The sequence below is a fragment of the Protomyctophum bolini genome (assembly GCF_963924005.1).
Source record: "Protomyctophum bolini genome assembly, chromosome: 5".
Classification (NCBI taxonomy): Eukaryota; Metazoa; Chordata; class Actinopteri; order Myctophiformes; family Myctophidae; genus Protomyctophum; species Protomyctophum bolini.
Window position 1 is genome coordinate 21,984,020 of NC_137866.1, and position 13,178 is coordinate 21,997,197.

The 13,178-nt window shown below is 43.5% G+C and overlaps 1 protein-coding gene across 1 annotated transcript in view; it reads right to left on the minus strand.

The window, feature by feature from the left end:
• The window catches only part of acap3a (ArfGAP with coiled-coil, ankyrin repeat and PH domains 3a), a 69,204-nt gene that overhangs the window by 23,050 nt on the left and 32,976 nt on the right, over positions 1-13,178 (minus strand). The window contains exons 5-9 of the mRNA XM_080764349.1: positions 3,633-3,691; positions 3,241-3,424; positions 1,095-1,139; positions 885-980; positions 125-199 (exon numbers count right to left, since the gene is read on the minus strand). Of these exons, the coding sequence (XP_080620475.1) occupies positions 125-199; positions 885-980; positions 1,095-1,139; positions 3,241-3,424; positions 3,633-3,691 (459 nt within the window). The remainder of the gene's footprint in view (positions 1-124; positions 200-884; positions 981-1,094; positions 1,140-3,240; positions 3,425-3,632; positions 3,692-13,178) is intronic.

A 13,178-nucleotide genomic window follows, 5' to 3' on the forward strand; every position in this document is an offset into this window, starting at 1 on the left:
ATATTCGGATATAGAATATTCGTTGGCAGCACTACTTCATAGGCAAAGTGAACCTGCTGTGTATAACACCTGGAATCGCCTGATTGACTGTACTACATTCACATTTATCAGTGCAGTAACTCACCCTCTGCTGTATCGTTGCATGTTTATGTTCCATGTCCCTCTTCTCCATCGCTGAATCGATCACCAACTGGTCCAGCTGAAAACACCGCCACAACAACAAGATCACTGATAATGAAGTGCTGCTCCGTCCAAGGCTCATGCAGGGAAGTTCATCATTTTGGAATTATTCTAAATAATTCTCAGGGAAGAATGTCTACATGAGGGCTAAAGTGATTGCGGGTAAGCAAGAAGCATGGTTTAGGCTAGCAGAGGTTTAAGCCTATAATGATCAATGTCTGATCAATGTTTGTTAATGAAGAATCGACTTGCTTTTTTTTCAGCACTGTGCTCACTGTGCAAACAGCATTGCTCTTTATTAACACAATGCACAACATCTGAAATATATTGGTAAAAGATGGATGCAGCTCGCTCTAATCTTTTTAATTTATCACACGGTACATACTGTACGTTTATGGATTTAACATTTGACACTCCAAAGTATTAACTACGTAAGCCACAATTGTATACTTGGTGTCATGCAAAAATAGGCAATCAACAAGCAGTGAGCTAGCTTATAGATCTGCTATTAAAAAAAAACATCATCAGTGATTTGACACAAAAATAGGGATGCCAGCAGGTTGAAAGTGGTTGAACGGAATATCACATCAACAAACAAAACCGCACTGGTTTGCAAATGGCCCTGTCAATATTTGCCAATCACGCCTTCTTGCCCAAGGCCTGAAATACAGCTCACTGAGCAAGAAGCTGGGTGTTTTGCTCACCTCAGCAGCCAGTTTCTTCATGTAAGGGTCAATCTCATCCAGGAGGTTGTAGCCCTGCTGGAATAGTGAGTACTGGGCATTCATGAATGACAGCATCTAGGGAAGACAGACAAGATTGTGTTATTCAAGAGATGTTCACAGGTGTTGCATATTAATTGTCAGATTGTAATACTTTAGTCTGTGCATCTACAGGATGGAGATGGTACATACTGCATCTAGGATCTCAAACTTCTTCTTTGCCTGGAGGACATTGATCTGCAGAGAGAGGAAGGTGTGAATGTGAATGAGCAAATATTATGTCTAATGTAAACATGGAATCAATTCAATTATCTACACCTCGCCATTACATGCACAGGAAAGGGAGTGTTCTATACCCAGATGATATACAAACAAAGTTCAATCAATATTCCTGTAGTTCTTTTTGAAGCACTGCACATTAATACTACAATAAGAATGTACCCGTTAAACTTAAGTAGTTTCCTTTGAATTTCTTCACTCTGTCCGTATTTTTCGGTGTCTTTGTCATCTGTCTGGTGTGCTCCACTTCACTGACTCACTTCACTGCCCACACTAATTAACGCACCTGTGTCCCTGTGCTTCCTATGCACAGGGACATTAATTAAAGTTAATTAAATGCCAGCCACCAAGTGTCTAGACACAGAACTACAAATTAACGTGCCAACACACGAACATAAATAGCTGCCTCCTACACATATGATAGGAATTTGTGCTCTTAGCATGTCAAATGTTTTGTGATATTATTACAGACTGTTGAGCAATGCCCTCTAGTGGATATATACCAGCCTATTTAAGTGGTGCAACCACTCTGTGTGTCCCTGGCTGGGTCTGTCTGTGGCTCAGAGCACGAAATAGTGTCACTGTTTCCCCCCACACCCTGTCTAAATCCCTAAAATACCTCAGTTACCCGTTACATTATGCATACAGTATGTGTGTGTGCTGGGAGCTCACACACTTGCCCAGTGCAATTGCCCAGTGCCGTTTTTCTTATTTTATTCCCCACCGTGCACAGAGCCAAGAACACTCGTCTTTTCATTGAGTCACAACTCGCTTAAATCTCGCTCGTTTTTAACATTTCAAAGTGCTGTGTGATCATCAAAATTCAAGCTTTCATTTTGGTATATACCGAGTAGATTGTGAGTGTAGGCCGTCTCTACGGAACGTTATAAAGCGAAAATGAAATTTTCCCCATTTGCTGCGCTATGGGGTGATGAAACGGAACGAGCAAATGGAATCACGCACAATGGCTGGCCCAACTTAAGTCAAATAACTTCTTTGTCTAGACATATATTATAAACACAATGGACACAAGGAAGTGATAGGGTCGCGGGTAACGCTAACGCGGCGACGAAAATGGAGCCTTATGGGTCCTATCTTGCGCGCCGCCCTACCCCTTATCCCTAAACCTAGTAGGTCATAGTTTACCATTTTGAAAAACATTTTGAAATTGTTCAACTAGCCAGTCTACATTGACACGTTGTGAGCTTGTAGATCGGCTATTTGAAATATTTAAAAACGTTTTTAAATAATACAAAAGTTTAGGGATAATGGGTAAGGCGAGATAGGGCACCACATCTCAAATAAGACCATGCGCTGTATGAGGTTGTGCATCTGCTTCTGCCTTGAGACACTTTCGATTAAGACTTGAAAGGGTCAAATCTTTGACAGCCGAATGGAAAGGGAGGGGGGGGGGGGGGGTTATCATACCCCGCTGAATCAGTGTCTTTGTTCCCACAGGCAGTCATTATGGTCACGATGAGGAGGGCACGGCATACTGGCAGAATGAAGCCACGGTGTATAAAAATAGACCAGGGAGGGCTCTGTGACAGTAGTGTCACGTACTGTACATGTACTGTAGGTGGACTCATGGACATCGATGCAGGCCCCCCGGAAACACTGGGATACTTCACCATCTCCACTGGCATGATTTGTCCGTCTGTCCCTTTATGTCACTTAATTTAATCTCAATCGATAATCTCTTATCTTCAGTATCTCTGGCATCATTATTTTGGGCAAATTTTATTTTCATCAACACATTTGATGCTAAGGACGGGTATACTCGTCCAATTAAATAAATACGTGAGGTGCTTTAGACGAGTGTACTCATCCTAAGGCGTTGAATTTTTCCATTTTTGGAAGCGCTCCGGTTGCTACGGACGGTTGCTGGGGCCTCGTCTGCACTGTGTCTGCGCTAGTGGGATTGCTTCTCATCACGTGGCACCAAAGCGCCACCACTTCTGTCCACCAGGTGGCACTCATTGCGTTTAAAAAAAAAATGGAGGGAAAAAAAAACATGTGAATGAGGTCGGTCCGGTAGATGAGAGTTATCTTCACTGACCTGCAAAACGTAGTCCAGGGCGAGGTGCCTGAAGCACTTGCGGGTGATGCTGAGCGTGCAGGTGGCCTCCTCCACTTCGTGAGGCTTGCTCCTGGGGGCCTGGGCGTTCTTCACCTGGGCTATCTCCAGGTCCTCACGGACCCTGTCAAAGTGCTTCTTGGTATCCTTGAACTTCCGGACATCCCTGAAAGATGGAAAATGGGAGTGAGACATTTGGGCTGCAAAGAGGTCTAACCTTTTAATATTTCAGACCACAGAAATAGGTTAAAAGTTAAAAAAAGGAAGCTACCGATTAGCCCCTTAAAATGCGGAACTTGTGCTAAATGTTTTATACAAGCTGAACTCCAAAACCTTGCTGAATTTTGAAACGTCACATCTTGAGGTCTACTTACTCTTTTACAAAGTTGTGCAATTGCTGCTTGACAGATCTCTGGGCTTGATCAAATAGAATCTGAAATAAAACAGAAGAAGCAATTATTTTGTTACGAGCGGCTATAATTTTCAAGGAGGTATATTTTCAAACAAATATTGTACACTATAATGATTGATTATTACAATTATGCTTAGTACATCGACCATGAGAAGGAATGCTAAGAAATCTAATCCCAAAGTTAATTCCCAGGCTGAATCTACACTGAATTGTGCTGTATGTAGCCATTTGTTTGAAGCTGATATTAAATTGTAAGGCAATCGTACAAATGGAGGACTTCTGCTTCTTTTCCCCCCTTATTAGTATCTTATGGAATAAAATACCTCATAGAATCACTATTAATTTGAACATAATGGTAATTTGGTAATTCCTCATCCAATGGAATAAGAAAGGACCAAGGGGGCAATGCTATCAACCAACAGAGGGTGCTAAAGTCCAGACTTTTAAAAAGCACAGTAAAGGGGAAAAAAACACCCTTTCATGACTGCAAAACGGCATGGATGCACAATGTCAGAGAGTGAAACAGACCCAATGTAACACATAAACACCATGGTCTGCATTTCAATTTCACCATGCCCCCCACCCCCTCCTCCCTCCCTCCCTCCCTCTGAGGACGTCCTTCCTTAGTGGCTGCTCATGCAGTGCTGCTGCTAAATAGGTCACTCGGCCAGAAAGGGAGGGAGTCTGGGAGGAGGAGGAGGAGGAGAGTGTGGAAGCAGAGTGGGAGGAGAGCAGGCTTTTTGGTACCGTGTGTGACGACACTGCAGAGCCTGCATCCGATGCTGCGTGCAAACCCCCAGACAAAATGTCAGAGCCCTGGCTTTCAGCACTGAAACCATTGCACTCGGCGGTGGTGGACAAGAGTAATTAGCAGCGTCTGCGGACGGTTTGTGCATCCCGTCTCTGGCTTGAGTAATCCAATATGATGAAGTCATGGACAGGGATGAATTACTGTACGATTTGAATTTTGAACGCTATGAAAGTACCAGCAGTGCAATGTCCCTGGCATTTTGACAAGGTTTCATGTGAGGAATCACATGTAGGGCTGTTGAGGGCCTCAGGCTCTTCTCTTGTTACAACAAAGTTGGAATAGATCTGTACTTGACACGCTAAAGCTCAAAATTCACCAGACATGCTTTAGGTATGTGTACCACTAGAATTTCGTGCGCGCTACGCGCGCACTCATCCCAGAGCGACTTCGCCACGCACTATGGGAAGAAATAAATGGCGGGAGTTGACTCCACATGTAGTAACGAATGGGTTATTGGAAATGTACCATTGTTTTGTCCTGAATATTTCCACAGCCTAAGTACTAAAGGATTGTGACTGTGGGACAGACATACAGTCTGACATACAATAGGCTACACGTGTGCACAGTGAATAAACAATGACCTATATGCCCAGAGTTCTTAAATTAACATAGTTGGATTTTAACAGAAAGACAATGCCATAAATCAGTCAAAGTAAGTGACAGACTCAACAGTAGCACACAGCATGCAAGGCAGCGATGCATGCATGCAAACATGTTTGTCCAGCTGAGATTTAGTGTCTCCATCTCTCTGTGGAAGAGGTTGCACATGACCTGTACGGCCACACTGAGGCGCTCCAACACAAACACAGACACAAAACAACACCACGCTGTTTGTCCAGTTGACCCAAATCAACACCAATACCTAGCCTGTTTGTCCAAAACACAGTATCTGCTGGCCACGTTTCTACTTCGCCACAACCTAATGTTAGTAACAAATGTAGGGGAGAGCCGCAAAGGTTGTAACGCTTCACGGTTGTAACATGGACGTTATATCTTGATTGGTCAACGCCACCATGACGCCATCGCGTCAGTATGTGTACAGCAACGTACTCTACGTGGCCAGGAGTTTGAAGTTTGAAGTGTTTACCTTCAAAATGCGTATAATTTTACACCTGGAGTATATGTGTGCTACAATTTTTGTCTTTGGTGTTGGTGAATAAAAATCCACATGGATGTGTTCATGCTTATGTTCTTCATTAGAAACAAATAAATAGGCTAGTTACAGTAGCTAAGCTGCCCACTTAAGCACCCTGACCACACCCAGCACAATGACATTAGCACCCCTGGCTAGTTACAGTATCTGCCCACTTAAGCACCCTGACCACTGCAACAATTACAGTAGCACCCCTCCCCACCCCAAGGATGGCCTATAGGTGAGGAATGTTGTTTTTCCAGTTCTAGATGGGAGATCATTAAGATGCTGCTGGATCCTGTATTAAGATGCATCCTTACTTCCTTCCTTTCAAGCAAGGGAATGTAATTGAATGGCTGGAAATGTACCATTGTTTTGTCAAATTGTATTGTATTGTGTAGTGTATTCTAAAATTAGTTTAGGGTTGTATAACATTGTACAACTCAATCAATCAAACGTTTGTTTAATCAATGTATTGGCCCATTGAAAAAAAAGAAATGGCCAAACTGGTACACCCGATACTATTTAATATTTCCCTTATGTTTGATACATTTTCTTATCACATCCATGGTATGAAAACAATGCTAAGGAGTTGCTTCAATGAAATATAATTGCTTTAAGCTGAAAACGATATGTTTAATGGTGTTTTTTAGCGTTGTTACATTTATCATGCATGCCGTTACAATTATTCCGATATGCGCAGCAAATGTAACACTGAAACAGCGTCCACGTTCGGTTTAATAACTCCCGACCTGTTGTGTGTAAGTAGCGTGGTTAAAAGGCTGTGTGTTTCTGTTGTAAGCAACTCATGTTAGGTCTGCGCACACTGTATGTTGCTATGGCAATCTGTCATGAAATGCTGCTGACGTTAGCATGTGTGCTATCAGGCAAAAGCTGAGATAGATATGCAACTACTACTGGGGAAAATGTCATAGAAAACACAACACCTAATTTCGGAATGTTATTGTGACCTATTGAGCACAAACAGACCATCATGATTTGCTTGCTGGACCTATAATTAATTTATTTGCATTAAATGTCCACTCTCCCATCTGCGCACACTGTACGTTGCTACGGCAAGTGGCAGCCTGTCATCAAATGCTGCTAACGTTAGCATGTGTGCTATCAGGCAAAAGCTGAGATAGATATGAAACTACTACTGGGGAAAATGTCATACAAAACACAACACCTAAATTCGGAATGTGATTGTGACCTATTGAGCACAAACAGACCATCATGATTTGCTTGCTGGACCTATAAATAATTTATTTGCATTAAATGTCCACTCTCCCATCGAAATGGAAAGCAAGATGGCTGCGACAGATTCTGAGCTCGACGGAGCTGGTGACGTATGAGGCAGGGCAGGCAGGTTGCCAGGTTTGCGAATTGTAAGCGAGTTGCAGTGTATGCAAGTAGCGTGGTTAAATTCCTTGTTTCTCGCGTGTTGTGGCAAGGGCGCAGCATTAGAAGGGCGCAGCAAATACGACATTGAGGGGTAGAAACCATCCCGGGCGCGTGGTTCATGTAACATGTGTGTCACTGTGAAAGACTGGCCCCATTAAGTGAACGTAGTTGGCGTAGTAGACGCCAACATGACGATTTTGGTAGACGCCAACATGACGATTGTGACGTAGGCTGTTGACGTTGAGCAATAACAGCGTGTTTCATAAAAGTAATATTTTATGAAAGTAATAAGACACTTGAACGGCTAAAAAATAGCCTATGTCAGTTCGGGGAGCGTGGCGAATTTATTTTGCATATAGAGATGTGTGGTAAAAGTGTGGTTCGGTCGGAGATAGAGCACAAAGAATGAGTATGGGTACAACTTCTCACTTGTATAAATAGATAAATGACACATACGTAAGATACGTAATTTAAGACCATTTAATTTTGTTATACTATAATTACTTTGCTATATTTCTCTTCCCTCACTCCCCAATATCCATGACTTCCATAATTTCTTCCTCGCCCCCCCATCACTTTATCGCTCTTTCTCCGCATCTCTCCCGTCTGCCTATCTCTCCCCTTCGTTCTGATCCTTGATTCGAGGTTATGTGAGATGGTAAGAGATGGCGGTACGTTTTATTTTTAGAGAGTAAGTCCTCGCTTCCTGTTGCATGCTTCGTCTTTCCTCCCCTGCACTTGATTAATGAACAAAGGAATTCCTTCAGTCACACCCCAGAGTCTGTCTCCCAACGCTGGCTGCAAATATGCAAATCGGAGAGGGTAAATATACTGCCTTTAATGTGAGCGGGAGCTTCCAAGGGATTCTGGGATCGCTCTTGAATGGAGCTACATGTCAGGGAGGCAGCCGTCTTCCCACCCCCTGTCACCGTAAATCTGTCTGCCCGACGGCAAAGACACAGCAGGCCTGTCTTCTTGACTGTGCGTGTGTGGTCAATTTGTTTGGCTATACACGCAATTTGAACCACTTGAACCCTAGCATCCCTATTCTGGGCAGAACACTCACCGAAAATAGAAATCAACAATCCGAAGCGTTGTAGACCGACTATTTATACCACAAAGATATTTAGTGTAGAGTGAAAGCAGGAGGGGGGCCTATGTACTGTCGCGCCCCTGGGAGTATGTTCAACTAAGTATAGGATTGAAGAGGTTTTAACAGGCCCCTACAAAATGGAGTGAGAACTGAGATGTTGTGGCATCAGGGAATGTCACATGTGACATTCGGTGCAGCGTGGTGGACACATAAACACCTGGGTGTCAAGATTCGGCCCTGGTACCAGATAATCAACCAAAAAGGAGGTGTGTGTGTGTGTGTGTGTGTGTGTGTGTGTGTGTGTGTGTGTGTGTGTGTGTGTGTGTGTGTGTGTGTCTGCGAGCGTGCAGAAAAATGCTGGGCCCTTTCCTGGATCTGCTTTGTGGCCATTCCAACTGGCTGTTGACTCCAAAGTTTGCAGGCCCCGACTAGGCAACCCGACCTGGCGGAGACCTGTGCTCCGAGGAGCACAACCTTTCTAGTTGTGTGTTAGCTGGGGCAGGATCATCATGACCAACCAAGACCAACTCAAACTTTGTGAAACAACAACAACAACAACAACAGAGCTTCAGCATGGGTCTAAAAGGCTCGCAAAAGCCAGTAGTTACACTTGATGCAATGTATAGTCCGCCATTGTTGTTGTGCTTTATACAGACGTGGCTCTCTAGCCTGTGGAAAAGCTAACTGGCTATTGCAAATTGAACCATGAACCGACACTAGCGGCAGCCCAGAACCAGATCTACTATAGGTTCACTTTGGTGGAAATTGCCGTTGCATATATTGTAGTCTTATCTGCATTAATATGCCACAGGTGCTCTCTGTAAGTAAGTAGCCTTTGCAGAGCCTTTTTAGAGTCTTTGGTATGACTCGACCAGGGATTGAACCCCAACCTCCCAGTCTCAGGGCGGACACTCTAACCACAAGGCCACTGAGCTCTCTGTACACTCTCAGTATTAAAGTAACACTCACGATTTTGCTGTGAAAGAGGATCATGTGAACATGTGATGTTCTGGAGTGCATAGAATGACTATCAAAACATATTCTATAATGTCAACATTAATGATACACTCACATTTGGGATTTAATCCAATAAAGATATTTTATCAACACGTTGTCGAGGTGTGAATGGATTTGAAGAACTGTACAATTGTAATCTACAGGGAGGCGAGGAAAACGTGACACATTTAATCCCACATGACCTGATATCAGATGACAGGAATGGGGCAGGAACATGCTCGACCACAATAGGACTACTATCATCTGCACTTTGTGCCGCCATCTCCCCCTCTTTCCCGGTGGCATGTTGGGACACAGAGTGATGTCATGTCATCTTTAGCTGTCAATCTAAATAAGGCTGCTTATTCAGTGGCTGTCTATTCATACCCAGGGGGCAAACCACCCTTTTAGGAAAACTGCATTTGCCATGACCTCAAAGGTTGTCCACCAGAAATAATATCTATGGATCTATAGGATCACAACCTATATGGACAACCCGGTCATTTTTTTGCTGGAAATCCAATATGGCTGCCTCAATATTAGCCCCTATTAGTTATAATAGAATAGGGCAAAATTTTAAAATGAGGGATATTTCCACGAAACTTCACAGGTTGATCAATGATATAAATACGGAAAATAATTGTATTGCAAGTTTCCATGCCAAAATATGGCGGCCATAATATTAGCGGTTTGGCTCCAACTTCTGAACGAGATGAGCTAGAAATGCAAACTTGGTGTCTATTTCATGGTTTCTGACCATGATAGACTCAACGGAATACCTATTTTTATTATTGGGTGTGTCTGGACCCTTATTGTGCATATTTACAAGATGGTGGCTATTTCTAAATTAAAAAAGAAATCTTCTAAATCTTTTTAATTTCAACGTCAGGCCTAAATGGGTTAAGTCCTAGCGACTTCCAGATGTAAGCCTCATTTGGCATCCCTGTCGGTCTCTCCACTCTTCACTCATTTCTAATGCATGTTAAGAGAGCCAAAAGTGTGTCAATAATTTATCGAGTATTCATATGGTGTTTCACGCTTGAATTAGACGGTGACTGTTTAAATGTTGGCCTGATTCGGTTGGACGTCCCTGTCCATATGTGAGAGAGAGAGAGAGCGAGAGAGAGAGAGAGAGAGAGAGAGAGAGAGAGATAGAGAGAGAGAATCTATTGTGAAATCCTTGGAATAGCAGAGACATGTGGTTGAAGTGAAAGGAGCTATACTTGGCTTACATTTGACATTCAAGAAAATAACAGGGGGCTGTTTGTTCTGTTCTGTGTGGTATTGGACTGGCGAAAAGAGAACCAAACTGTATCAGGAAAAGGAGCGAGGCAAGGGCCAGGACTCTCTGCTTTCATTGGATGCTGCAATTTGCATGCATGTGTATGAGCGCATGGCCACGTATCTGCTCCAACGTGTGGTTGACGTGGGCAATTCCATTTTCGCCACACTGAAACGTGTTAAAACCCATTTTGGGGCGGGAACCCCTTTTGGTGTTAGCATTATGTTATGCTTTAGCTATTGAAATATAGCAGATCTACAAGCTCATAGCGCACGCTACGAGCTTGTAGGTCTGCTATTTAAAACAAATCGAAGAACAACCGACATAGAAACATAGCTTTTTCAGAAAACTGTCGTAGATGTAGATTTTTTTTAGAATCTGATCTCAGGTCAAAATGGGTTAACCACTTTCATTGCACGACGAATAGCAAAAATAGACGATACATCATTGCCTATGACGACATTCAGGAATCAGGAGTTTGCATGTGCACTCTTTCATTGTTTGGGTCCAGTTTGTGTCCCGAGTGCGTAGCCTGCTAAATATTTCAATACGTTAGTAAGTTGGTTCTGAATTTTTATTTGACTGCAAGGACCTTTAATAAGTTACCACATCATCTGTGGATCACAAGCCTGTCGGCGCCCTAATCAGCAGAAGCACAAATAAATCGCTAATATTATTAATATTTCTCTAAACTCTTTAATCTCATCAGAAGATCGCCCTTTTCGCTTCAATATCACACAGTATGCATGCTGCCAACCCCCCCCCCCCCCCCGGTCTGTTCTGCTGCCACATCAAAGAAACAAAGAAAAAAGGCATCTAAGAGACAGTTGTATTAATGTCCAGCCAGAATCAGGGCCCGAGCGGACTGGAGGGAGGGAGGGGAGCACCCAGCTGAGCTTTCAGTGGACAGGCCAGCTGGTCCAATGCCAAATCCTGCTCTGTGTGGTACTGTAGTACTGTACAGCCACAGAGTTAGTTAGTGAGTGAGTCAGTCAATCAAACAGACAGACAGGGCCTGGGCCGTGGCTCAGCGGTCCAGGCACCTTGGTCCAAGTCTGGCAGTGTGCCGCGGGTTCGACTCCCGATCCCGACGGCCTTTACTGCATGTCACTCCCCCATTTCCTGTCAGCCTACTGTCTGTCCCTCTATAAAGAAAATAGACAGAAAAATGCTAAAGGCAGTGTTGTTGACAGGAGCTGAGAGGCATTTCAAATGTAACTTATGGTAAATAAACTACAAAAACTATGAGGGCCACAACACAGAGGCTAATCAAGACTCCTCACTGACCTTGACTGCAAAGTTTCCAGTCAGATGTTCAGTTATGGATCTAATATGTGAAGTTTCATGAGTAGTTTCACAATCGTGTACTTGTGTGCTTGTCCTTCTAAATAAGTGATGTACTGGTAGAATTTCAGGCCAATCGGCATGAGCTCCATGTTAATGAATGCAGCATTCACTCACGCACGTGAAGATTTCATCTCCCGCTCGGGGTGTGAAATAAAAGAAAAGTGTGTCCGCACACATTCTCATTAAAATGCATTGACCAGATGTCCCGCTGTGACCGGGTTTTGCGAGAACAGTCGCGCAAAAATCCTGCATGCACAACGAAAGCGCGCGAGTGATGCTTTCTCGGTGGGTTCCCGGCATAATGATAGGGGAATCCGAGTGCCTTGGGGGGCCTTGCAATGCACATCCTCCTTCCTGTGTCCTGTCTGACTGTGATCCTGCACTCAAACTATACCTTTTAGCACCAATGATGAGTGTGACTAGCTCCTCCACATATCTGTGGCACATGTCATTTACTCAACCTTGCCTCATCTGTTAAGGACCTGCACCAGGTCAGTCTCATAGCATACATACTAATGTACAACACACACACAATGAACACATTTTAGAGACCCTGCATGACATGTTGGGGGTCATACAGGGCCTAAAGCTAATCCATGCTTGCCTCAGTGACCCAGGCCATTAACCTTTCATTTGTGCTACTGACCTCCCCTCTCAGCCAGTACACTGGACTGTGGTGGTTTACCATCACGTTTCTTTGTTCACATTCTTCAAAAAAGTGTCATCAAACACGTAATGGGCTCAAGCTAACGGACATCAAAGGCCCACAGAGGCGCAGGAGGAGAGGCAGGGGGTCTGGAACGCTACAGAAGTAGCAGAGCTCCCCGACGATTCATGTGGGAGCATAAAAACCGGCATGATTAAAAACCCGATAACGAAGACGAAAAGCTAAAAAGATCAGTGAGGAAGCTAATGAGAATGTTTAGAAAGTGTGGACTTGTTTTTTGACAGCTATTTGCAAAGAATCAGAGCTCTGTGGTATAGCTACTGTAAGGCACTGGTTCTCAACTTGGGGTTTCCAAGGGATCCTCGGCTAAAATGCTTTTGAAGCCGGTTCACTTTTTACCACTAAAATCTAGCTTTTAGTTTTCCACTTTCTGAAAACTGGTCTGATGCAGTGCATGCCATTCAGATGTGGTGTTACGTCACAAATGCACTCGCCAATCAGAGCCTCACTAAATGCAGAATCATGCAATGAGGGACACGCATTGTGTCAATGAGGTAGCCGTCAACTTTTTGGTCCGTGCGTTTTCTTTAATTCTCTTGGATTACCTATTGTTCCGGTTTATTTTAATAATTTCATTATGTACAGTTTATAAGTTATGGACTAAATGAGTGCAAAAATACAACAAAGAAAAAGGTAATGAAGGTACAGTAATAATCAAGCCAATGTATGGTCATGTACAGAATGATAAGAGACCGATTTGTCTTGAGAATATAAAC